We start from the raw sequence: 26,242 nt of genomic DNA, 5'->3' as shown, positions 1-26,242 counted from the left end.
ATTGAATTTGTCATAGATGTTATAGATAATCTCTCAGGTCCCCTTGAACTCTAAAATTTTTATTTTCTTTATTCTATTGGTTTCACCCACGTAGCCATTGTCCAGGAAACAGAACTGCCCCAAATTTTTGACTCTCCTATGTGGAAGCAAAAGCAAGCACAAATTTCCCATCACTGCTAAGCCATGGTATAATCAAAGATCTAACATATCACAGCTATTTTATCAATGAGTAATTGCCTTTATAGAAATTTAGTTTAATTTTGAAAGACTAATTTTTAAAGTAATATTGAATTATCTCCTAATATTTTAGTTATTAGTAGTCCTCCATTAAGTTAGTGTCACTTCTAAAAAAATTGTACCATGGGACAAAATTATGAATTTGGAAAAATTGTTGTTTTTTTCCTACCTTTTTATTCATTGCCTACCCCAAATAAATGGTCAGTCAGGCTCCTGACTAGCATTCTTGGTTGCTGATTATTCTGGGTCCTGATCCTGAGGTGGTCTCTTGAGTAGAATGTTAGACTTGGTGTCAGAAAGACCTGAGGGCAAGTTCAGCCTTAAACTTTACTAGCTGAGTGACTCTGGGTAATTTATTTAAGGTCTCAATCTTGGTTTCATCCTCCATAAAATGAAAATCATCATAGTTGACAAGATTATTGTGAGGATCGAATGAAATGGTTTTTACAAAGCATTTTGTAAACCATAAAGCTGTTAGTGATATATGTCTGAGTTGTTACTACTACTACTACCACCATCATCACTACCACCACTACTTGGCCAAGAAATCCATAGTAGAGAAGAAAATTTTAAGAGAAGCACTACCTGGAAAAAAAACATTGTGGAAATGGAACTGTTCCCCAATTCTGAGACAGTCTTTCATAAGAAAATGTTCTCAAGCACAGAGAAGAAAGGCTCTAGAAAATAGGCAAGCAGAAAACACAAGAAATTTTCATGGATTAGAAAAAAGTCTATAGAGCTGGAAAATGTAGAAATAACTTGATATGAGTTCCAAATATTTTTTGGACAATGATTTTTTCAAGACTCTAAGACACAGTTATATGTTAAGGCTTTACCTGCTCACACTGCTCACACTAACCTCAAATCCAGGCGAAAATTCATTGATATTTACCTACTCCTTATTTCATCTTCTTAGGACCCTTGTCTCAATAAACTAATCTCATGAATTAAGTCAAGGTAATTGCATGGAGTTGAGTTTCCATGGATACAAACTAGCCCCTAGAAGACCTTCTGGAAACAATTTCCCCACCTTTGATGTCTAATTTGTCCTATTAATTGCTATAATTTCAGGGGAAGCACATTGGCCTCTTAGCACCCCGACATCAACATGTGGAAACACTTGTCTCCTTTGCCAATGAGCAACCATAAAGAATATTTTTGTTCTGATCTTCAAGCCCTGGAGAGATCTAGGAGGAATCTCTTCTGTGTTGGTGTTTGAGAATGGTTATCTTTAATTAAAATCCATATGATTCAAAATGCCCAAAATGCAAACACAAATTGGCCAGGAGTTTAGAGAAGAAGCCTTTCTATTAAAAGTTGGAAGTGTGCAGCACTAGAAAACCAAATTCTCTTGAAGGGCAATATTTATTAATTAGATCAGAAGGAAGAGTAAAAGAAGAGTTAGCAAGAATTCCACGTGGTAAACATGGACATCTTCACACTTTTTTGTTTGAAGGCAGTGAAGACAGAAATGGTTTCTTTTTCCTTTTCTTTGTTCCATTTCTGATTAGAAGGTGTTTTAAGCCAGGTCTAGCTTATTCCAGTTCAGTGATTCATGCTTAGAACTTAAACGATCATGGGTCAAATAAAATTCAATTAAAATGCATTTACTTAACACTAAAAGAGTTCAAGATTATTGGATTATTGGATGGCCAATGTTATTGATTAAATGGATATTGCATTCCTTCTCTCTGCTGTCTGCATAATGACCGCATCCTGTTACTTTTAAAAACATATTAAATCATAATTAAGTAGGAATTCTGTCAAAAATGAGGGGTATCTACTCTCCAAGAGTTTGGCCTTTTTTTTTATCTCTGGTAACTAAGGAGCCTCATAAATGATTCAGGCAAGGCCTCATCCCCAAGACCTGTCAAATCCAAGGATATCCTCCTTGTCCCTTTAAAGGGAAACCAACCCAGCCTAAATAATAGATGCTGCTCCTACCTTATAAGGAAAAAGAGAAAAGAGAAAACGGGAATTCAGAACACTCAGCAGAGGAAAAATTGGAATGCTTAAAGTTGATTTGATTCTTTTCTGATAAGTAATATGCAGTATTTTAAACCCTGAAGCTTGAGTGCAGAGATATTGTCCTGTTAAGACTCTTTTGTTGCTGTTGCTGATTATATATGATAAAATATATGTGCATAGGAGCTATAATAGCCTGAGGGATTTTAAACTTAAGAAGAGATGCTAAGGAAGAAGATTTGATCTTTAAAAGAAACCAACAGTACCATTTAGAGGAGATAGAGAGTGATTGGTATTAGAGAGAAGTTACTGTTTTCTACGCAAATGTTGTCTTTTCTTTCATCTTGCTTCAAATAGTATGTTCTTTTTATAGTTTACCTGTAAAAATGGGGAATTAGTATAACATTCATAGAAGGATGAAAGATATTTTTGCATAGATACTTAGCAATTCATATCTCATCTTATTCATCATATCTATGATGAAACAAACTTTTTAAAAATATGTGATAAATAGTATTAGCCTAAGAATTGACTTTTTTAAAACTGAGGAATGGCACTCAAAATCAGAAGACAATATCCTTCATACTAAACAACTGAACTGAAATATATCCATTTTTTTTTCAGTAAAGGCCTCAATTCTCCAACATAATCCATTTATGAACACTAAACTGTTCTTATCCTATAATATACAAACTACTAAATAACTAATGGTCTTAAAATTTTTAGATTTTCAAGGTTCTTAGATATAACAAAAGTAAATACCATTATTTGGCATTCTAAGGTTTTATCAGAGATTTTCTTTAAAAAAAAAAAAGCAAACAAGTTAATTTTTAGTCTCAGAATAAATACTGTATGTTGGTTCCAAGGCAGAAGAGCATTAAGGGCTGGGCAATGAGGGTTAAATGACTTATTCAGTGTCACACAGCTACAAAGTGTCTGAGGCCAGATTTGCATCAAGTAGATCCCATATCTAGGACTGACTCTCAGTCCTCTGAACCACCTCGCTGCCTCCTTATCATAGTTTTTTTCTTGTTCTTGAGCAATGAATGCATGAAACTTGTAAAACATAAGTCAAGAAATTATACTCATTTTATACTGATTACTTATTTTTTTACACAAAGTTGAAATCTACCTTGACAACCTTTTGAATAATTTCAATATGATTGGAGATAATAATAAACATGTAAAAACCAGGGTTTTATATTATTAAAGTACTATTCATTTATTTTTAATACTTTGAAAAAAAGTTAAAACTTGGAAAATTTGACAGTATTATGTCTATTAAACTGACAACATGTAAAAGAAATCCCTAATATTAAGTTCTAATTATAGATGCATATTTTACTTAGATAATTAGAATTATTAATAAAGGGTTATTGCGTTTTACAGATGTCACACTCTTATCAGAATTCTTATGAAATTAAAAAAGGAATTATTCATTTTATTATTTTAAATCACTTCTAGAATTGTAGAAATGCTGATTGCTAGTAGTTCTTTCAAGGGGTCTGGCGGTGGGCAAGGGGGGGAGGTTGGAGAATAACTCAGTTGTCTAAAGGAAATAGCTCATTATTATTTGTACTCTACTTCACCACCATAAGTAGTTCAGATTCTGAAGTGGAGATTTATAGGGAAAATAACTGGCCAAGGAAACCAAGAATTTTCACTCACTCAACCATGCTGCATTACTATTTTCAAAATAAATCATCAACCTTTATTCTCCAGTGACCAACAATGGGCCATTATCATTTTACTAGGCACACAGACTGCTCTTCTCTGCCAAGGTCATTTGTTCATATTGCCACATAGGCATAACTGCTGGAGGTCAGTTCAACAGAACTAATGGTGAATCTTCTCCTAAAAACTGAAATTCTGTGCTTGTGTATTTAAAAAATGACATAGAAAGTATGGAAATAAACCTTTTTCTCAGATTTTACAGTCATTTTAAAATTTTATTTTACAGCATTTTATTAAAATAATTATACTTTATGTTACTCTCTATATCTAGCTATATTGATTGGTATTTTTCTGAAAAACAAAGCAAAGGGAGGTAAAATAAATTTTGAATGATAAAGGACTCCCAAACCACCTTCCTTCCGGTCCTTGTTCTTGGACAATATATTAAAGTTTGCCTTTGACTTCCTCCTATTTCACACATTTCAATTCTTCCTCCTGCTACTGGTTAGCATACCTTCCCACCAGGTGTCCATCACATGCTGTCAGCTAATACCTCAGCTCTAAGGACAGGGATATTTGCATTTTAATAGAAAACTCTTAAAGACTGAAATTCTTTAAAGACCCAAAGGAATGAATTTCTATGGAGGAATTTTAGTTGTGACAGGTGCTGATATTCTTAGAATCAGGTCAATTTAAGCAATTCAAGTCAGGTTCCATTTGTAGTTGCCTACATAAGGCAGAACTTTATCAATGTCACTAATTTTGACATTATATTGTGACAATAAATTTTAAGTCATTAAAAAAATTCTCTCAAATATTCCCTGTGAACACTGCCAGAATACCACAATACATATTCAGTCTTTCTCTTTCCAGGTTTTCATTTGTCATAGTCCAGGGATAAAGTCTTAATTTCTCTTCCTCACTCCCATCCCTATTCAAAATATTTCCAGAAATAGTACCTTGCATCTTTGCATAACAGAAATTGCAGCCAGGGCCAGGATCTGGCTAATCTTGTGGTTCAGGGTCAAAATTAGAACAAAATGAAAATGTGTAGTTTAAAATAGATTTACTTAACCATAGCAGGGGGAAAAAATAGTCAGGTCCAGAGAGGCAAACTTTCCTGTGTCTTCATAATTGGTGTATTTAGAAGGTGAATTGGCTCATTCACAGAACAATGGGGCATCCAACCACAAGGTTTGAAAGATATTTGGGCAAGAACTGTCCCTTTTATAACCAGAAACCAGGACTACTTAAGCTTTAACTCACTAGACCACTAAGATCTTAGTGATAACTTCCTTATTGGGTAGGAGAGAGTGTGGAGGGTAGAACTACCCAAGTACATATGGCAAGTCTGGAGTATATATTGTTCTTACCACAATTTGCTTTGGCCCTGTGAGGAATGAGGAAGCCTTGTGATAACCTTGAGAACCCTTCCTAGCCTCAAGATAGGATATATCATCAAGGACCATTGGTCACTGAGTGGGAAAGAGTATTTAGGAAAATGTAAAGGCTGTGATTTTGCTCTGTAGGGCACTCTGTTTTCTCTCTTTTCCAATTGTTTCAGGATCCTGGACCCAAGAGAAGGACAGAAACTTCCCTCCCTTCTTAACGGTTATGGCTATTTTTTGAGATGAAGCTAAGCCTGGTTCTTTAAGTCCACATTTCCTCTTCTGTTTGGATTTTCTTTCCCTGAACCCAGGTAACCACAGCAATTGAGGGGAATTAAGTTTTGTTGACTGGAACGGTCAGCATAACATTTTGGAAGTTTGGGGGATCCTTAGTCAGATCTGATTAGCAGTAGCCGAACTTTGGTACAACTGTATTCTCCTCAGGAAAAAAAAATGCTCACCTACAGAGAGATGACTTGCCAGAAGTCAAGAACTTTAATAGAATTTTTAGTACCAAGAAGAATGTGAAATGACAGTTCAGATGTCCCACTAAGTGTTTCATGTTTTAAGTATCAAATTTCTAAGAAAATATAATAAGAATTATGTTTTTCTGTTTCCTGTTTTGAGTCTCTGTCAATGTCTGCTTAGGAGTTTTTCTTTTTAATTTTTTTTTGTAGTAGAGGACATAACTGCCCTATGTTTGATACACTTTGTTTCCTGAGTGCCTTTCTGATCTCTTGTGGATATGTCCCAGATGGGAGACAAAAGATAAGTTTTAGGTGATTTTTCCCAGAGGATATAAAGAGCTAGAGAATATAGGAAAGAGCCTGATGCCTGATTTTAGAGCTCAGTCTTTCTGAAGAGGGAACATGATCTGTCTGAGTTCCAAAGACAAATAGTAGGAAAAGGCATACCACTTTCACTAGACCCATTATTGGACTTCTGTTACCTTAGCATCATCTATGTCAATGACTCTACTCTACGCTATGAGGAAGAGAAAAGCAGGTTCAGTTAGTAAATTATTTTATACATTGTGGGGAAACAAAGATGTCCTTGGACACCTTAATATCCAAGGATATTGTCATAAAGCCAATGGGAACCCTTTTCCCATCCCTAATGAATCCAACAAAATTCCTTTTTAGGCTGTCCAGACTTAATATTCATGTGATTCAATATTCCTCTCATAAGGAATATCTTCTGTGGCAGCATTTCCTCAGCTATCTTCTTTGGAACCATATGTTCAATATGATATAAATAAAATCTTTGAGAGAAATATATACATTTCCTTTAAATTGTTAATTATGCAATCTTATATAACTCACAAATATGGAATAAATGTCACAATCTTTTGAAATGAAATAAACTATATTTTGCTTCATAATTTCTCTGATCCCACTTTTTATGGGTGTATTCCCTGTCATTAAATAGACATTTAGGGGGTCAATCAACATTTGTCAAGCCCAAAATGTATTCTAGGATTACATTAGTTATCTATGCTCAATTATTCCCAGGAACATAGAATTCATGGATTCGCAAAAAAAGCTGATTCCATTTTTGAAGATAAATATGAGTTCTTCCTGATAAGAAAGTAAATTCTTCAACTCTATGATTGCCAACCATTGCTTCTAGTTCTATCCTGTCGACCAATATGTAATCAGAATAATATGTCCTATCCCCACAGGAAATTGAATGATTGAGAGAAACATCTGAACTTGAATATAATCTATACTTGGGGTAAAATGGCAAGGATCCAAGGAAACACGCCAAAGGCCCTTCCACATAAAAAAAACAAAACAAAACAAAACAAAAAAACAAGATATCTAGAGAGTAACAGTATCCCAAAAAGATGGTATGGAAGTGAAAAGTCTTGGGGACAGAAAAAAGATATCTAAACCAAAAGTTCTACAAAAGATCTAAAAATGAGCTATCAAGATATTAACAAATTGACCATTCCTTAGGAAAAAATACATGTCTCCAAACTCTAGCCTTTTAAAATAATTATATAGTTTAGACTTCCCAACTGCTCAATCTTAAAACTACTTTGCTATGGCCCCTCTAATTGTAGTCATGCTAATAAGGTCATAAGTACAGGCATCATGTCTTCTCTCCATGATAATCCTTCAAATATTTGAAGATAACTCCTTTAACTTCTCTGTCTTCTTTCTTGGCTAAACATTTCCAGTATCTTTAATTTTTTTACCTAGTATCTTACCAACCTTTGGCCATACACTAGTTGGGAAATATTCCTTTTAAAATTTTGCATTCCGAACTAAGTACAATTTTCTACATGGAATCTTACCAGGACATAGTAGAGTGGAACACCTCCTCTGTGGTTGCTGCTTTCCATTATTAAAATACAATACAATAATTATGTGTCAGGCACAAAGCATAATTTGTCTTTCTACCACACAAAATCCAGTGAGCATGATCAGATAGAACATTTCATTATGGTGGGAGGGAATCTCTCATTTTATCACCATTTCCTATCTGAGACTATCTATATAATTCCATATCCTTTCATAGACTCTGACATCAGGGAAAACAGATGTCCTTACTATTTGATTCAGCTCTTTACATTGCAAATATTAATCTAATTAATATATAATATCCATCTGGTTTTAGTTGGACTAAATGAATACCCTAATTCATAAATACTATAGGGCAACTATATCTGGTTGCACATGCACCATTTCTCAAGTAGTATGGCATATACCTAACACTGCTAAAATAGCATAAAATGAAGCTTTTGGATATTACATGAAATATTAAGTTCACTTCCTTGAGACAAAGAAGCACAATTACCTCTTGAGAATCATGGAGATCACATTTAGCACAGGCCTCATAAAACATGAACTTGACAATGGGTTGAGTTTTCATAGAAAAACAAAAAGGGAACTGTTATAAATTTTAATGATATCATTATATGAGAATAGCAAGCAATGACTTGGGCATCTGTTCTCATTTCCAAATCCAATGACTATTCTTCATATTTTTTTAAAGTAAATTAAATTTCATCTCATGTTTGCAAGAAAAAGAAATGCACATCATTCATTAATCAGTTAGGCAACTTCCATTGGATAATACAGAATAATTTTATATAATATTTAGAATTTTTTTCTAACTGAACCATCAAATCAAAGAGAAACATATTTATAGTTTCCTAATCAGAAACAGATAAAGTAAAAATTCATACAAATCAAATATAGAAATAAATGTTATATTTGCTATCATACAAAAGTAAATATGAGAACTTAAATAAAATCCCTTTTTAACAGATTATTTGTTAAATAATTTGTAGGATAAAAGAAAACCTTTGCCATCTCTTAAAAAGAGCTTAAATGCTTGTAGGCTAAAATATTAGATAATGGAGTTATATGTATATCTATATGTAATGTGAAATAAATAAAAACAGAAATATGAATGGTAAGTGGGGCTAGGTTGATAAGTATTCATAATAATAAAATTCATAATTTTTATATTAGCATGTATTCAGTAAATATATGATCTTTATACATACCCACATTCATTGATGTGATATGGAATTATTTGTTTTCTATATACTTTTTAATTGTGGGCATTTTGTTCTTGGCAAGCAATATACACACATATCTGCATGTAAAAGCACACACACATACTATCCTAATATAAATGCCTATGAAAAGTAAAGGGATGTTATACCTCTGAACTGTTTGAAGAATGGAAATCAACACTGGCCAACTTGATGAATCACCAGGTTATATATTTTAAATTACAAAGTTATTATCATATGCCATTATAAAAATATGAAAACTGTGTTTCCAGTACACAATCTTGGCATAATTTGGACATCTCAGAGCTGCTTTACTTTGTTTCACCCATGTACCAAAATAAATGAAGATTGGGAATTAAACCATACCATTGTACAGAAATAGAAATCTGACCCATACTTTCCCACTCTCATTGTCCCACTTCATTTCAGCAGGCTGTCCGCAGTGGTTTCCTGCCCACTTATTAAAAATTGAAAGGTAACAGCTATAAAATGTTAGAAACCTAATAGGTAGCCCATTTACAGCAAAAGTGGATTTTTTTAATGTTTGTCTGGAGTTCTGAAAGTCATATATAACTAACTTTCCTTTGTTCTGATGGATGGTTGCTTGGACCATATCTGTCCATTTCAACAGTAATTGAGAACAAGACTCTGAAGTAAAACTTCACCCTTGCCACTTTGACAAGTTATGACTTAGTGAGAAAATCATTAGTAGTGTAACACACACAACAGGCTCTGCTTCTCTTGTGAAACAAAGCAATTACACCCATAAATTCATAAAAAAAGTCCATATAAATATACTAGGAAAGAAGAAAATGCTTTTCTTCCTATAAAGAGTCAATGATTTGAGCTATAATTATTTCTATAAATGCATAATATTTAGAAAAATATTTTAAATCTTATTCTTTCCATGGTGACACTTAGGATACTCTCTATCTTACAAAGTAGCTTTCTTCTGTCCACATGACCGAAACGAAGATATGACAATTTGGATAAATAACTACACATCAAAGGTCCAACAGATTGTTAACCTTTGTCACAATTTTTACTTACATATAAATTCATATAAAAGATACAAATAAAACACTAGAAAAATTATTTTTGGAACTATTATAGGAGGAAATGATTCCAAGATAAATTTATTTGATTTGGGAGGTCCAAGTAAAAAAGCATGAATAAGATGAACAAATCCTACAAGTCAAATTAAGAACACACAAACTGATATGATGACCATCTTCTACATTACCAGTCTTCTGTAAAAGTGGACAAATTGCTGACTTTGGTAGGTGGATTTATCCTCTTGGCACATTGCTAGACGTAAATTATTTCTCAGGTACACAAAATGATACTTAAGTGACCAGCAACAGCTACTTAGAAAGTATTTACTTCCTACATTCTTTTTTTCATTATTAAGTCTAGCAGGAAAAGCCATGTCTTGACAAAAGGGTTTTGAGAGGTGTTTTTGTTCTTGTTTTTATTTTTGTATTCCTATTTGGCATGAAGCATACACTCTGACTGACAAACCTAGGAAGGCTCACAAAGAAAAGCAAGAAGGTATAGAATCTTATCTTACACTTTACCAGGAGAATGAAGGATGTAAACAAGCCCTTCTTTTCAGAATCTAATGAGAACCAGATCAAAAATGCCAGATGGAATTAGGCACCTTATTGAATGAACTGATGAGTTAGAGAGAGAGCCGCTCTCTTCTTGTAGATGCATCATTAACATCAATACAATGGTACTCAGTGTGTTCAGTTTGGTTCCCAGGAATACAAAACTTAAAAAAAAAAATGTACATGACCATGAGGATAGTCTATAAAAAGCTGCTGCTAAATAGGAAATAACCCCAAATGAGATAAACTTGTTAAAGCCTGATTGTATGACTGTTGAATCATCTGTAAATAATGCTGTCCTTAACATGAGCAGCCCTAATACCTCCAAACTGTTTTGCTAAAGCATGCACTCATTATGCCCGCCATTTGCATTTTGGTCCAGGCCAAAGACAATAGAAGACTGGTAGAGTGTCTGGAGAAAGGATTCATAGAACTTGAACTAAAATATGCTTTCCACTTGAATTTTCCATATATTCATATCATTCTTCATTTTACTAAGCTAAGACTGAAGAGTAAATAAAGTGAAATCTGCTTCATTCTAGACTTTCACCGAGTTGTTTTATTCTTTGCAAAGGATTAACTGTTTTTACTTCAGATGATCACTTTAACATTGACTACCACATTGCTTTTTAAGATCTGATATATGTATATATACATATGTTTATCATTCTCATATCATGAATATTCCATATTCATTGACCTGACCACCAAAGTAGCAAAACCATTTCCTTTTTTTCCCCTTTTTTTTAAGACCCTTACCTTCCCTCTTGGAGTCAATACTGTGTATTTTCTCCAAGGCAGAAGAGTGGTAAGGGCTAAGCAATGGGGGTCAAGTGACTTGCCCAGGGTCACACTGCTGGGAAGTGGCTGAGGCCAGATTTGAACCTAGGACCTCCCATCTCTAGGTCTGGCTCTCAATCCACTGAGCCACCCAGCTGCCCCCAGCAAAATCATTTCTTAAATTTAATCCCTGAGCAACAAATCCAAGAGAAATAACTACAATCCAGAACATCCACAAACAAGTCCAGCTGGCTATTACAACACATTTCCATTATCTCTAAATATCCGATTTTTTTTAAAGCCTCCCATCTTTTTCTCTATGACAATGATTTCTTCTCAATTCAAGTTAGGCCATAGCATTAACTTCACTTTGAAAATTTACTCTTCCAAGAAGGCATTAAAATCTATGACTCACAGTTTGTGATTTTCAGCACCCGTTTTACTTCTCCACTTCCTGATCCTCCACAGCCATCTTCATCATCACAGTCTCCACTGACTTGATCATCTATGCGTCCACCACTGCCCACTTGGAGTAAATCCCATCTCTCAGGTTTTGGAGAAGATCTTCCCTGGAGTAACTAAGCACAAATAGCAAAATAAATATTAATAACAAAAGGAGAGTCTTGGAGGTTTAAACTAAGAGTGGATTAGCCACATGTGTCCAGATGTTTCTTTTGAAATATCTCATAAAATTAGAGCTATTCCAATATTATGATAAAAGTAATTAGTAATAGTGTATAAAGGATGTATAGTTTTATCATTGTGAATATTCCTTTCACAAAAGCAGATTACAATTATTTATGAATTAAACTAAGACTTATGAATTTTCTTGATGCATTAAGGACTCATGACAATTTCCTAAGAATTAGCAAATATCTGAGGAAGAATTTTCACTCAAGTTGTATTGATTCCAAATCTAGTGTTCTATCTACTTACTATGCCATATTGCAATAATCATCTTAAATCTTCATTATCTCTCATGTGAAACTGTCTTTTTTTGAATGCTTTGTTTTTCTTTAATAGTATTTTAGGAGAGAAAAAAAGTATTCTAAAACTCAAACAGTTTAAAAGTCTATGTGCAACTGTCTTGTTACAAACACTCATGCTCTGGCATTAAATGATAACTTTCAAAAGCAAATTGAAACAGAAGTGTGTCAGCTTTCTTATATGTAGTTCTTTATCTAAAAAATCCCCTCTTTCTGGAAAAAAAAAAGCTGCTTTTTGTCAGTAAAGCAATCTTAACACAGCGAGGATGCTCTAATATTCATCCTTGCTCTATCTTTTGTGTGTACCCCCAGGAAGACTTACATTGCAAAGAAAAAAGACCTAACCAAGAGAATCTCTGCTATTTGAGAATCCCCTTAGGAATGAAGGTAAAAGGGAATAGTGATGTTCAAAGGTAAATGTGTGCCTCATTATAGTTCTATATGTAAATTGAAGTTTTAATTTTTTTTTCTAGCAAGGTGGAGAACCTACCAAAACCAAACTCTTTTTAGAGACTGATTAGAGAAACAAACACTTTCAGTAGTTTATAACTTAAAATGTATAAGAATTCTATTAATTATTAAGATCAATAGTGGGTGTGAGGAATAAATCTTTTAATGTATATATTTTGAAGGTACACTGAAGTAAAGTTTAGTAACTCAAAAAAAAGCTCTAATAGAGTCTTTTTTCTAAGAGATTAATTTAGAGGTCCATAGAAGTACAAATTAAAAATATTTCATTTTTATTCTCTTTTCCAAAGAATGTTGGGAGGAAGTAAATTTACGAGGTTTCTGGGAGGCTAGGTCACTAAAGAATTAGGTGAAACATCCCCTGACTTGGGAGTTAGACAACTTCCCACAAAGTCTACCTACTATGTGTAAAAACCATGAAGGTAAGATGGATAGGTGAATCTGATATCTCCTCCAGATCAAAAGTATTTCTCAACATGAAGTTGAAATTTAGGAACATTTGGTTACATTGGGTAAAAAAGGAAAGAGAAAATCACAGTGACGATATTTCAGATCACTATAGCCCAGTTCTAATATTTAATAATTTTGAAAATTGTCCTAAACACCTGCCCCCATTTCTTTTGTTTACTTGTAAAGCCTCAAGTATTAATGAGTATTGCTTTTGAGTGTGATATTTGACTTATGTTGGTTCTATCTCAAAGTCACAGCCAACTGAATGTTTGTGAGAGAAAGCACTTATCACAGTCTAATTTTTCATTATTCCATGTCCTCCTTGAGGCTGGCATGAATGATTCACATGTTGTATTAAAATGTACAAAATATTTTTGAACATTCATTTAATTCAATAAAGATTTGCTAGCAAACCACTCTCCCAGGCCCTAAGGAATTTACAGATTTTATCTATAAAATAATTATGGTCCACTGAATATAATACAGAGAAACATGAAAAAAATTATAGGCAAATTACAAACCTCTTCAAAAAGCTGAAGGAAGTAGGAGCCATTCCTGGATTGGGGATCAAGGAAAGATACTTGAAAGAGGTAGCATTTGAGTGGAACTTCAAAGGTAAATAATATTTCTATTAGCAGATATTTTCTTTCATGTTCATTTTATTTATGGATATTCTTAAGTAGGTTTCTTATATACAATAAAACATGTATTTATGATTTTATTTTCTTATACATTTTTCACCATTTTATTTTTGTTAGATTATTTAATTCCATTAATTTTTAAAGTTTTAAGAGCTAGCTTTTATTTTTCAATTGCTTCTATTTTTTTCATAATTATTAATTTTACCTTCTAAGTCTACAAAAACAATACTTTGTCTCTATAGTTATTTACTTTAATGAGACTCTATTTCCATTTGTTTTTACTTCTTAGCTCTCTTCCTTTATGTTTATCCTTTTACCCATTTCTACAATTTTCTTAATATTATTTTTTCTTATTTTTCCCCTCTTTTCCCCATTCACATCTTGAAATTTGTATGATGTAGGTGCTCTCTCCTTTTCTTCATCTTGTAGGCACCCCTGTTTCTTATTCAGGAGTTTCTCATTCCCAAGTCCTTCATTGTAGTTTGTATCACTTCTTTCCATTATGATGTTGAGGATTTATTGTTTTTGTTTTTGTTTTTTGACTTGTCAGATTCTTTTAGGAGACCTCTAATTCTTGAATTATTATTTATTTTATCCTTGAGATTTATATTTTCCCTCATAGAGATTTTTTAAAAGAATTGCTTTTCACTTAGCTTCAAATGTAATTTCCTTTTTTTCCTATGAATTTGCATGCCCAATAAATTGTTCTTTCATGTTTCTTTGGTAAATTCTCCCAACAAGAGTTTGAGTTTTTATTTCTGTTATGTGGTCAATAAACACTGTATTCATAATTGTTGCTTCTATTAAATCCTTTTGGAATATCTTGCTGTGGTGTGTTCTCTTGTGAATCCATAGGTTCCTTTACATCTTTATATGTAAATTTATTTTTCTTTGCCTCACAATATTTACTCATAGATATTTGGTCTCTTTTACTAGACCTGGAGGCCACATTAAGTCCTCTTATTAGTATCTTCTCCCCCTCTTATTCCCAATGGCTTCAACTGACTACCCCCCCCCATCTTCAGTCATTTCAGGTTTTTTTTTTTTTTCTTGTATTTCTCTATCTCTTCCTCTGATTTTTTGAAGTTAGCTTCCTAGAAGACTGGAATTCCAACCAGGCTTACCCCAAGCTAGAGAACTGACATCTCAGCAGCCTCAACTCTACTCCAAGTAACTTCTCCATTTTGAGGTCTAGTGGTACCAGAGGCAAATGTTCTGCACCAGTTCTCTCTGTTCTTCACTTCTTAGTCTAAGCACAGTTGCAGCACAGAGCTCTGCCATGATATAATAACAGCCAGAGCAAGTGTCTGACTTTTTGTTTTGGCAGAGCTGGGAGAGGCAAAGTTGAATACTATTTCAAGGTTATGGTAAGCTTATGCAGCCTGCTAGAGCATTGTGGGTAGTGGAGTGTGTTAAAGATTAAAGATTAGCTATGCATGTGGTTAGTTCATCAGATTTTTACTTCACAAGGATTCTTGATTTCTTAGACCATCAAGACAGCTAAAACCATTTCATTTTTTAAAATATTTTTAGAGGTTTTAGAGGCTAAGAGGAATAAAGTGTCGTCATCTCTTTCATGACATTTCTACTTCCAGAAATATATGATAAGTGATTTCTGAATTATAAGAGAAGAATGTGAAAATAAATATTTGGTAGCAAGGAAATTAAGGGATGCATAGAACATGGTCCACCACTGAAAGTGACTTATGTTTTTGTAAATGGAATTGTTTTTTAAGTCCTACAATGAATGTTGCTACTCAAAATAGTACATTTTTTGAAGCAAATGATCACATACACACACATACGTATACACACACCTCAAATTGATTTATTAAACCATCTGGATTTTTATGTATTGGTTTTCCCAAATGTAGACTACATCTGGTGTTATCATTATTCCATTTGTTTTTAAACTGCTTGTTTCAGGAAAGTTTAAACTAATAAAATATTGTGAAAGTTTAAACTAATAAAATATAGTGCCTTAGAAGATTTAATGAACTGATGAAATGACCTACCTCAGAAACATACATTTTCTCTATTAAGTCATGCATTAATCTTGATTCAGGAAACAGAGTACAATTCATGTGGCATAGTATTTAAGTATTCAAAGACACAGGTTCTGCTTTCATTTCCAAAACATTTAGGAAATCATCTAATTTCTTTGTTTCTTCATTTATCAATGTACATTCCTCATTTCCCTTTTATACCAGTCCTGATTCCATCTATAAGATTTATTCTTCCTTTACAACCTTAAAGATGCATTGAAAAGATTCATGTAATAATTTTTAATAAAATATTTAGAAAAAATCTTTGGAAGGCTATTGTAAACAATATAGTTTTGCCACAGGCAGAATACTTGAATACAACACAGTCATTTAAAAACAGGTTTTTACTTTGATCTTATGACCAGCCATGATCCTTATTGGTAATTACTGGATTATAAATAGGACATAATATTTCTTCTGAACAATTATAGATATTTAAGTTCTCATGGTACATTCTAAAAACATCATTTTTGAAATGTGAATGAAATAATTTGAATAATTGAATATCAGTTTTTGTATATATTATTATTTAGCAATTTTTCAGTTGTGTTTGATGCTTTGTGATCCAATGTTTATTTGTATTTTTTTTATGAGTTTGCCATTTCTCTATCTCATTTTACAACTGAGGAAACTGAGAAAAACAGGATTAAATGACTTGCCTCTGGTCATAGTATGTCGGAGGTTGAATTTGAACTCAAGATGATGAGTCTTCTTGATTCTAAGCCAGGGACTCTGTCTATTACTGCTACCCCTGTGTGTGTATGTGTGTCTGGATATGTACAGATATATGTATAATGGCACACATGTTTACAAATGCATGTGGATATACACATATAGGCACTCACAGCATATACACATAAATGTTAATGAATATGTATACACATATATAGATAGTCAAATGTGGAAGTATATGAAGGGACCTTCAGTTCTCAGCTCCCTAGGGCAGATCATTTCCTGTTTGGGCAATTGTAAAAATAGTAAACTTTCCTCACACTGAACCTCATTCAGCCCCTCTACAAACATTGTTCGTAGCTCTGTCCTCTGGGGATAATACAAATTAGTCTTCTTTAAGATAATCATTCAAATCCTCAAGTGAACTATTGATATGTCATGAATCCCCAAATATTCTCTTCTTCTGAAGGAGCATCAACAAATCCACCAACTATAATTACTCACCGTTCCAATTGCCTTCTGAATCAGCACCGGTTTGTTACTTTTCTACCTATATGTGATGTCTAGAAATGAATGTAGTACTTTATAAAAAGTACGATCAGTGCAGATTATAGTCAGCCTATCACATTGTTTTGCATGTTATTCCTTTATAGATGTAGCCCAAGATTCCATTTATTCTTTTGAGCTTCTCTAGCAAGCCACAGATTTAAAATGAAATAAGTTAATTATTTAATTTTAAAAAATGAAAATTAATTAATTAAAAAGAAGAAACAGTTAATTTTCATATGTTTTTGTTATCTAAGCATGTCTTTTCCATCATAAACTTGTGAAATTGTTCTTTTGGATACCATTGGATTTCATTTTACAATATTTTCCCACTGTTTTTAGTTTCTTGATCTGTTTGGGGGACTTAATCCTCATGTCCAGTGTGTTATTTTTCCATTTGAAATCTATGTCATTTGAGATAGTCTCAAGCAATTCATTTGTTTCTTAATTCAACCACTGAAGAGTCCATGTGAATAAGGACATAATACTGAGGCATTCACCCAGATATGTCTCTTCAGGTTACCTTCAGTCCTTTAATTCTTTCAGCATGGTCATTTAACCATTCTTGAATCCATTTCACGGAATCATCATCTAATCGAACAGCCTTTATCTTGTTCATGAGGATGTCATGATCCATTTTGTCAAGTGCCTCGATGAAGCTCACACCTCTCATTTAAGATATCTCCTTTATCTAATAGTCAAGTGACCAGGTTTTCTTAAAAATGAGATTATCAACATTGCCTGGCTGTCAGTGGCATTGACTTCCCTTTCTAAATATCCATGAACTATCCTTTTATAGTAAAAATTGTAGTAAAAATTGAACTGGCTTGAGATTAAAATAACTTCAGTTCAGACATCAATTTTGAACACCAATAGTTGCTACTGATGTGATTTTTAGGCAAGTCTTTGTTTCTAGGGACCTCAGATTCCTCATCCAAAATAATAATACCCTAGCACCAGAGGGCCCTGACATCCTTCACAACTTTATATTTATGATTCTACTATTTTTTAACATTTTTTAGACTTTTACCAAGAATCCACGTCAAGTTCACTATCATAATAGAAGATAAAATACTATTTTTAAAAAGTTGAGACATTTGTTCTATTTTATCAGACTCTTAGTAAATCCTCATCAAAGGGTTGTGTGCAATTTTTTTATTATTTTATAATTCTCCCTCACAGATATCCCACCTCAAAATTATCTCTAGATATTTTTAGGTTGCTTAATTTAAGAGCATTAGAATTCTAGGTTAGGTTTTCTCAAATCCTGAACTCTTAAATAAATTGACTATTGATAGGAGATGAGTTCAAGCAAATTAGATTCTCAAAAGAGGGTGTATAGGAGAGCAGGAAAAAAAACATAATCCTCTTTTCTCACCATATCTCTGTACACCTGCTAAACTGGAAATAATCTGATATTTTTTTTCCACCTGTGAACCAAACAAGTACAAGTTCCTATAGCAGCAAGCATGAAGGACAGAAGAAAAAAGTGACTGCATAGTTTTCCCTCCTGTTATGCAGTTTCTCAAGTCAGTTGATCAACTCAAAATAGTGTTGATGACTAATGCTTCCTGCTTGTGTTTAATTGGTTTGGGAAGCTAATTAGAGATCTTCTATATCTTGGATGATAAGTTTAGTGGGTGGAATTTCTGATGACTCTGGTCCAAGTCTACATCCCTCAGCTGGTGAATTAATTTCTCAATAGATTCAATTTGTTCTTTTTGCTAACCAGCTGGCAGTATCTTATACTTGGAAAAATTCTCCAGTTTCAAAGAAATAAGGCAATGGAGGGTTCACAAATATAGTATGTTTATTGTGAGAAAGAAAATAATTTATCACCTTTTAAAAACATACAGAGACACAACAAATGGATTTTCTTTTAAAAAATAAAAATGAAGTGGATAGAGCATTGGGCTTGGAATCAGGAAGTCAAATCTGGCCTCAGAAATTTGCTAGTTATGTGACCCTAGGCAAGTCACTTAACCCATCTTTTTCTCAGTTCCTCATTTGTATAAATGAACTGAAGAAGGAAATAGTAAACTATTCCAGTATCATTGCCAAGAAAACCACAAAATGAGGTCACAGAGTTGTATTGACTGAAACAACCTGTTATTAACCCTGTTTCTAACTGTAATTACTCTTTTCTTACACTTTCAACAATATATGCATGCATAGAGGAAATGAATATAATATATAAAATGTTAATAAAATATCAATTTGATTGCAAGTATTCTGAATGTGTGTGCTGTTTGGATTCACTACTATTGATGAAAACTTACAAGAGAAAAATTAAATACTGACAATGAAATTCAAAGAAGAATTTCAAAGTCACAAACAAAGCTGTATTCATTATGAAACTACTGGCAAATTTTCTAAATCACAAATAATTAATTAATACTAGAAATTGATCTGTACATGCTTTACTTTGTGATAAAACTATTATGTAGGGAAAATCTTCATGGAAATATTTGAGGAAAATTTTTGAAAAATACAAAAATCTATAATGGTTCCTGAGTATTTAAAACAGAAATTTTATTCAAAGTTACATATAAAAATATTTCAATATTTCCCTTTGCATCTTATTAACATCACCTTTACAGTCTTCTCTTTAGTAGTCTCATAATCTCTTTGGCTAAATGTGAATTCCTCCCATTACATTTTTGTCCCCATTTTGCCAAGCATTCTTTACCATCTTTACTTGTTTTAGCTTATTTATTGAAATTTCCCTACTCTTTCTATTTCAAAGGGGGAACCTTCCTATTCTAGAATTACACCTGAAAAGAAATTATATTAAAAAACTTCTGTAAAATATTTGAACCCTCCCCAAGCCACTTTTTCGGCTATGACCTATTACATTAAGTTGGACAGACATGGAGGTGGTTTCCTAAGGATTTATTGTCAGTGTTTGCTTTGAGTTTAAGCCTTCTGATTTCAGCTCTTATTGCTCCAGCAATTTGAAAGGTCACTGCTCTGGTGGCATTTGGTTTATGCAATACAGTCCAGAAATTTATTAAAGCTCTGTGGTTTTGCAGATAAAACACCGACTGTAGGAATAGCTCATGAAATCTACTCCCAGGACTCTACAAGTGAGCCTCCAGACCAGCAAACCTATTTATTGTCTTCCACTCTCACTTTGCCAATCCAACAGATTAACTGCAATTGGATAGGTTATAATTGCTCTGTTTCTTAGTCCCTTTTGTAATATTGATACACTCTACCTCACAGGAATGCTAAAATGAAAACAAAAACAGTATTTTCAGCCTACATACTAAGCACAAATGAAATTGAATAGAACATAGGGATGAAACTTAGCAAAATACTTGAGAATAAAGAAAAGAAGGATTATCCCTTCTCAAAATGTGAAACACTCAGGAGTAAAGATTAAAGGAAACTATATTAAAATATAAAAAAAGTAAGGAACTCTTTCCATCCGCTTCAGTTCTTTTAGAAAATACTAGATTCCCAGGGCAGCTAGGTGCTTCAGTGGATGGAGAGGTGGACCCACTGGAGGAAGGAGGTCCTGAGTTGCAATCCAGCCTCAGACACTCCTAGCAGTACTTAGCCCCAACAGCCTAAGCCTTACAGTCCTTCTGCCTTGGAAATGATACTTAGTATTGATTCCAAGCCAAAAGGTAAGTATTTTAAGAAAAGAAAAAAAAAAGAAAAGAAAATACAAGAGCCTCTATAAAAACAGCCGTACTGAGATATGTGGAAAAGAGAAGTATGGTAGAAAAGGGAAAAACAAATATATGATAGGAATTAAAAGCATGTGAAGAAAGGCAAATTAGTAATTGAAAGGAGCTCTATATATAGTGAGCATCTTCTCAGGGAGAAAAGAGTAAGTGTCCCTTTGGACTCTTGGAATTCTAAAATCTTTAAGATTAACAGGAGCTGTTAAAATGTGGATGTAGGGAATGGCGAGGTGCTTTCATTCTGTTTCAATGTGGTTAGGAGAAGAAAAACACAGAATGGGAAAAGCCATGACAAGGAAGAAATGAGGAAGACGGGGATGTAATGTGCTTTATTACATAACTTGGGTGCGTGAGAAGAGTATGCAAACATGGAAGAAGGGATAGATGATTCAGAACTTCACACTTAAATGCAGAGAACAAAAGAAATTTAAATATAAACACAAAGAAGTTATTATAGTAATGCATTAAATTCAGTTGAGAAACAGGTTTGGTGGAGAAATGGGAGAGAAGCTTTAAGAAGAAAGAAAGGATAAGAGAGAATATAAGGAAAAAAATTTCAATTTTAGGAAGAATATAATAAAGGGATTAAAAGAAAAGAAAGAAAATATGAGGAAAATAAATGTAGTTTGACACACAATAGGTGCTAAATAAGTGTTAGCTGTTACTACTCTCGTTATTAGAAACCTAAATTCAACAACATATTATTTACACAAAACATTTGAAACTGAGCCAGAACAGAACTTACTGTGCTCTAAGTGAAGTCAAGTGTTAAAGAAAGCAGTTATACATTTGACAATACAGTATTAAAAATTGACATTGCTTAAATATTTAACTACTTTATGTTTAAAGGTAGCATTAAAAATGAAATCTGTAATGACAATATATAATATATGTGTATATAATATAATAAAGGAAATGTTGAAATGCTGGGAGGAAAAACCCAGCAAAACCATTAAGTTTAGAAAACAATGTCTTCATCTCAGAATGAGAAACATTACTCAAAAAAGATAAAGAAGAAAGAGATTAAGGATGTCAATATCATTTTATGAAATTCAGTTATGACTGACTTATGGCATTTACTAAATAGGAATAGAAAGGAGTCTAACTATTTCTTAATTCTGATTGTATCTTTATAAAACTTGACATTGTACAATGGCAAAAAGGAGAAAAAAGGAAAATACTGCATTAAAAAGTCAAAAAGCAAAATATTAACATGTAATTTACTGACAAAAGTATAATAAAATAACACAATTTCTATTAAGAAATCATTCAAAATTATAGCTTAAATAACTTCAATTTAAGGAAATGGTGGATCAAAGAATACTTCATGGAAAATAGATTTTATTTCACCTAAGAAAATGACAAAAATGAGAAATAACCAAACCTTTTGGGATACAACTAAACAAAAGAGTGGAGAAATGTATATTCTAAACATTTCCATCAACAAAAGAAAGATGAATGAGTTAGGCAAACAAATAAAAACAAACAGCAAAATATGAAAAATAAAATCCAAATAAAAATAAAAGAAAGTCAATTAAATAGAAAGTTCAAAAGAAACAATGATTTGGTAAATAAAACTAGGACATCAATATTAATAGATAAGACATTAATCAAATTAGGAAAGCAAATGAAGAGAAAATAAAGGAAATTATTTCTTAATTTTCCAAATATATTCCATAAACTGATAAAAAATAAAATGGTTAATTATTGATGAAAATATAGTCAAATTAACGGAAAAAGAAATAGGAAATTTTAATGATCTAATCTCAGAAAATGATGTAGAAAAAGGCATAATTTAATGCTGAAAGGGGAACAATACTGTATTAAATATGTAAGTGAATATCATCAAATGTTCAAATAAATACATTTTAATTTTATACAAATTCTTTGAAAAATAGAAAAATAAAGAATAATATTATATTCCATTTATCACTCAAATATAGAATTGTTATGAGAATCAAATAAGTTATAATATGTGAAGTGCTTTTCAAACCTTAAAGCATAGTGAAAATGATAATTATTATATATATTAGCAAGAAAATTCAGAATGAAGACATAGAAATTCCATTCTGAATTCTATATAATTATGAGACATCTGGCAGTCCATTTATAAAGACACATTTAGAAATAGTAAGAATACAGTTACTTTAAAAATGTTTATTATACTTATGTTTTTCAGATTATGTATAGATAAAATTTTAATAATTATTTTGACACTTTTCAATCCATATGTTCTCCCTAATTCTCTTTCATCCTCCTTCCGTGAGATAGCACATAACATGATTAAAGTTATACATGCATGATCATGCTTCATATTTCCATATTTGCCATATTGTAAAGAAAGAATACAGTTATAAAATATTATTACAGTAGCAAGAGATGTAAATAATTGGAAAGATATTGTTCCAGGTTTTGTAGCAGTCCACTTAGCTCCATCTATTTTAAAGTTTTGTTTCTTCAATTGGGTGAGTACCCCCATTTTCTATTACTTTTTCTACTTTCTTCCCTTTCGTTCATAAATTGTATATTTCTTTGTACAGGAAGATAGATTGGGTTAAAATCTATCTATTCTAAGTGACCTTTAGGTAACTCTTCATTTTTTGCCTCTCGTCAGTCTATATTATCAGTATTATAGAATTTTTACTTTTGGAAAATACTTGGATATAGCAGATATCCTGAACTTCTCTAATACATTAAGATTTATCTTCTTGTTCACTGATGTATATAAGACATTTTACTTCATTAATTGGTTGGAAGCTACTCCATAAAGAAAGTGGTTTGCACTAATTGACCAAAAGCTAATATATGGATATGACTCTGGACGAATCTTAACTGTTGAATTACAGTATTTTTAGTTGCAACTCCATCCAACAAATTTTACTTTGCCATGACAACAAAATGATTATACAAGTTATTTTTATTGTTCAGTGCCACAAAACTACTAAAAGAGTACATTTAAAATTGGGAGGTCAAGATGGCGGCTTAGAAGCAGCAAAAGTTCAGACCTCAGAAACCCTTCCTTAACAATTGCAAACTGAGTGCTCCTAGGACACCGAAATTCAAGCTGAACAGCAGGACAGACCCTGGGAACCCTCCTCCTGGACCTGGATCAAAAGGTATGGCCTCCCAAAAGCCAGAACCCTAGATCACTCGGATCTAAGGGGTAGGCAGAAGGAAGGTCCCAGGACCCATCCCCCCCAACCCAGAGTGCTGAGCCCACGGCAGCATCGGGAACCTCAGGTCCTGTAAAAGGGCCTCAGGGCTGGCTATTCTGAAGAACTTACCTTGAAAGCAACCTGAGCCAGTCTCTGGGGCGCCCAACACAGACGGCAGGGAAACATAGAGAGAAGGGGGAAGCTTGTAGCCCCCTGGCTGAGTCCTTCCATCTGAGTCTCAAGGGAGGTTCCAGCTTTAGGGCACCAGCTGAACCCAATCCCATCAGGAGCCCTCAGAGCTGGGCCAGTCTCCAGGCATTCAACACAACACAGATTGTGGAGGAGGAGGTTTTTTGCTTCAGGGCTCATTTGGCCCAAAACAGCTGAACCTAATCCCATTAGGAGCCCTCAGAGCCCAGGGAGGCCACTACCCCTAGCCCCCTAGAGAGCAGGGTCTTCTGAAAAAACAGAAACCTAGAGGCAGAGTCAAGGTGGCAGCCTAGAAGGAGCATAGGCCTGGCAGCCTGGCCAGAGCTTTGGAAATCCTCCATATTTGCTCCAGCCATCGAGGAAGTTTAAAACTCAGAGTAAACCCAGGCCAACCAAGCTGAACTTAATCCCATCAAAAGTGTCCAGAACTCAGGGAAGCCCAGGCTCCTCACCCATCCTCATTGATTGCTGGTCTTTAAGCCAATCAAAAGCCTCCAGAGGACAGGGAAGCTCAAATGCCAAACAACCCTCCCCCAGAGACTACACCAAGAGATCTTCTTTTAAAGCTCCAAGAGGGGAGACTGATAGAAGTCCCCCCAAAAAAAACAAAAAAAAATGAGAGGAACAAGAGCACAGACAAATACGGGGAGCAAAGAAGGGGTGAATTTGAGCAAACAACAGAAAAAGAAGAAAGAAACTACAATAGACAGCTACTACTCAGCAAATGGAACAGAGGGAGAGAGATAAACAAACAATAAACCAGAAATCCCAGCAAATTGGATACAGGCTGTGGAAGAACTCAAAACACAACTAAGAGAGGCTGAAGACAATTGGGAAAAGAACTTAAAAATTAAGATAAGTCATCTGGAAACAGAGGCATTTGAACTAAAATGAGAAAATAGTGTCTTGAAAGCCAAAATCAACCAGCTGGAAAATGAGGCAAAGGAGATGAAAGAAGAGGCAAAGGAGATGAAAGATGAGGTAAAGAGGATGAAAGAGGATCTTCAAAGAAAATCAGACCAGAAGGAAAAGGATGACCAAAAAGCCAGAGATGAAATCCAGTCTTTAAGAACCAGAATAAAACAACTAGAATCAAGTGACCTCACAAGGCAGCAGGACACTATAAAACAAAACAAAAAGAATGAAAAAATTGAGGAAAATGTGAAGCATCTCATTCACAAAACAGATGATTTAGAAAATTGTTCAAGAAGAGACAATTTAAGAATAATTGGACTACCAGAACACTACGACAAAAGAAAAAGCCTGGACATAATACTAGAGGAAATTATCCAGGAAAATTGTCCCGAGATCCTAGAACAAGAGTGGAAAGTGGAGATTGAAAGAATCCACAGATCACCCCCTGTATTTAATCCTCAACTGACAACACCAAGAAATGTTATAGCCAAATTCAAAAACAATCAGATGAAAGAAAAGATATTACAAGCTGCCAAGAAGAAGCCATTCAGATACCATGGAAACACAGTGAGGTTAACACAGGACCTGGCTGCATCCACACTGAAGGACTGAAAGGCATGGAATACGATATTCAGGAAAGCAAGGGAACTAGGTCTACAACCAAGAATAAAATACCCATCAAAACTGACTATATTCTTATAGGGGAAAGTATGGTCATTCAACACAACAGAAGAGTTCCAAGCATTCATAAATAAAAGACCATACCTGAACAGAAAATTTGATGTCCAACCACAGAACTCAAGAGAATCATCAAAAGGTAATTAAAAAAGAGGGGGGGAAAACAAACAAAACAAAAAAAATTAAGAGACTCAATAAATTAAAATGGTATGTATCCCTATAAGAAAAGAGGTCATTGGTAACTCTAAAAACTGTTGCTATCACCTGAGCAGCTAGAAGAATTACACTCAGAGGGAACAGTGACAAACTGTATAGGATGAAAGGACAAGACATAAATAGGTATGTAGATATATGCATGAAAAAAAATATATATATATACACGACTAGAGGTTTAAAAAAAGAGTTTATGACTAAAAGAAATGGGAAAAGAAACAAATGGGGGTAAATTTATATGTCACAAAGAAGCTCATGGCAGGAGGGGGGAGAACATCAATACACTGGAAGGGTAAAGAGGTTGGAGATAGGAAATACTCAACTCTTATGTACTTTGAATTCCTTATTGTATTATTAATTAAATTCTCTATAAAACCCAGTTGACTTG

General features: G+C 33.5%; 1 protein-coding gene across 2 annotated transcripts in view; it reads right to left on the bottom strand.

The window, feature by feature from the left end:
• GPC5 (glypican 5) overlaps nucleotides 1-26,242 on the bottom strand; it is a 2,135,463-nt gene that overhangs the window by 1,005,234 nt on the left and 1,103,987 nt on the right. For both annotated transcript variants that reach the window (XM_056808065.1, XM_056808066.1), the window contains exon 7: nucleotides 11,599-11,761. In XM_056808065.1, coding sequence (XP_056664043.1) covers nucleotides 11,599-11,761 — 163 coding nt within the window. The remainder of the gene's footprint in view (nucleotides 1-11,598; nucleotides 11,762-26,242) is intronic.

This window comes from Monodelphis domestica, chromosome 8 (assembly GCF_027887165.1).
Source record: "Monodelphis domestica isolate mMonDom1 chromosome 8, mMonDom1.pri, whole genome shotgun sequence".
Taxonomy (NCBI): domain Eukaryota; kingdom Metazoa; phylum Chordata; class Mammalia; order Didelphimorphia; family Didelphidae; genus Monodelphis; species Monodelphis domestica.
The sequence above is the reverse complement of the archived record's forward strand: the minus strand, read 5'-3'. Positions and strand labels throughout refer to the sequence as shown.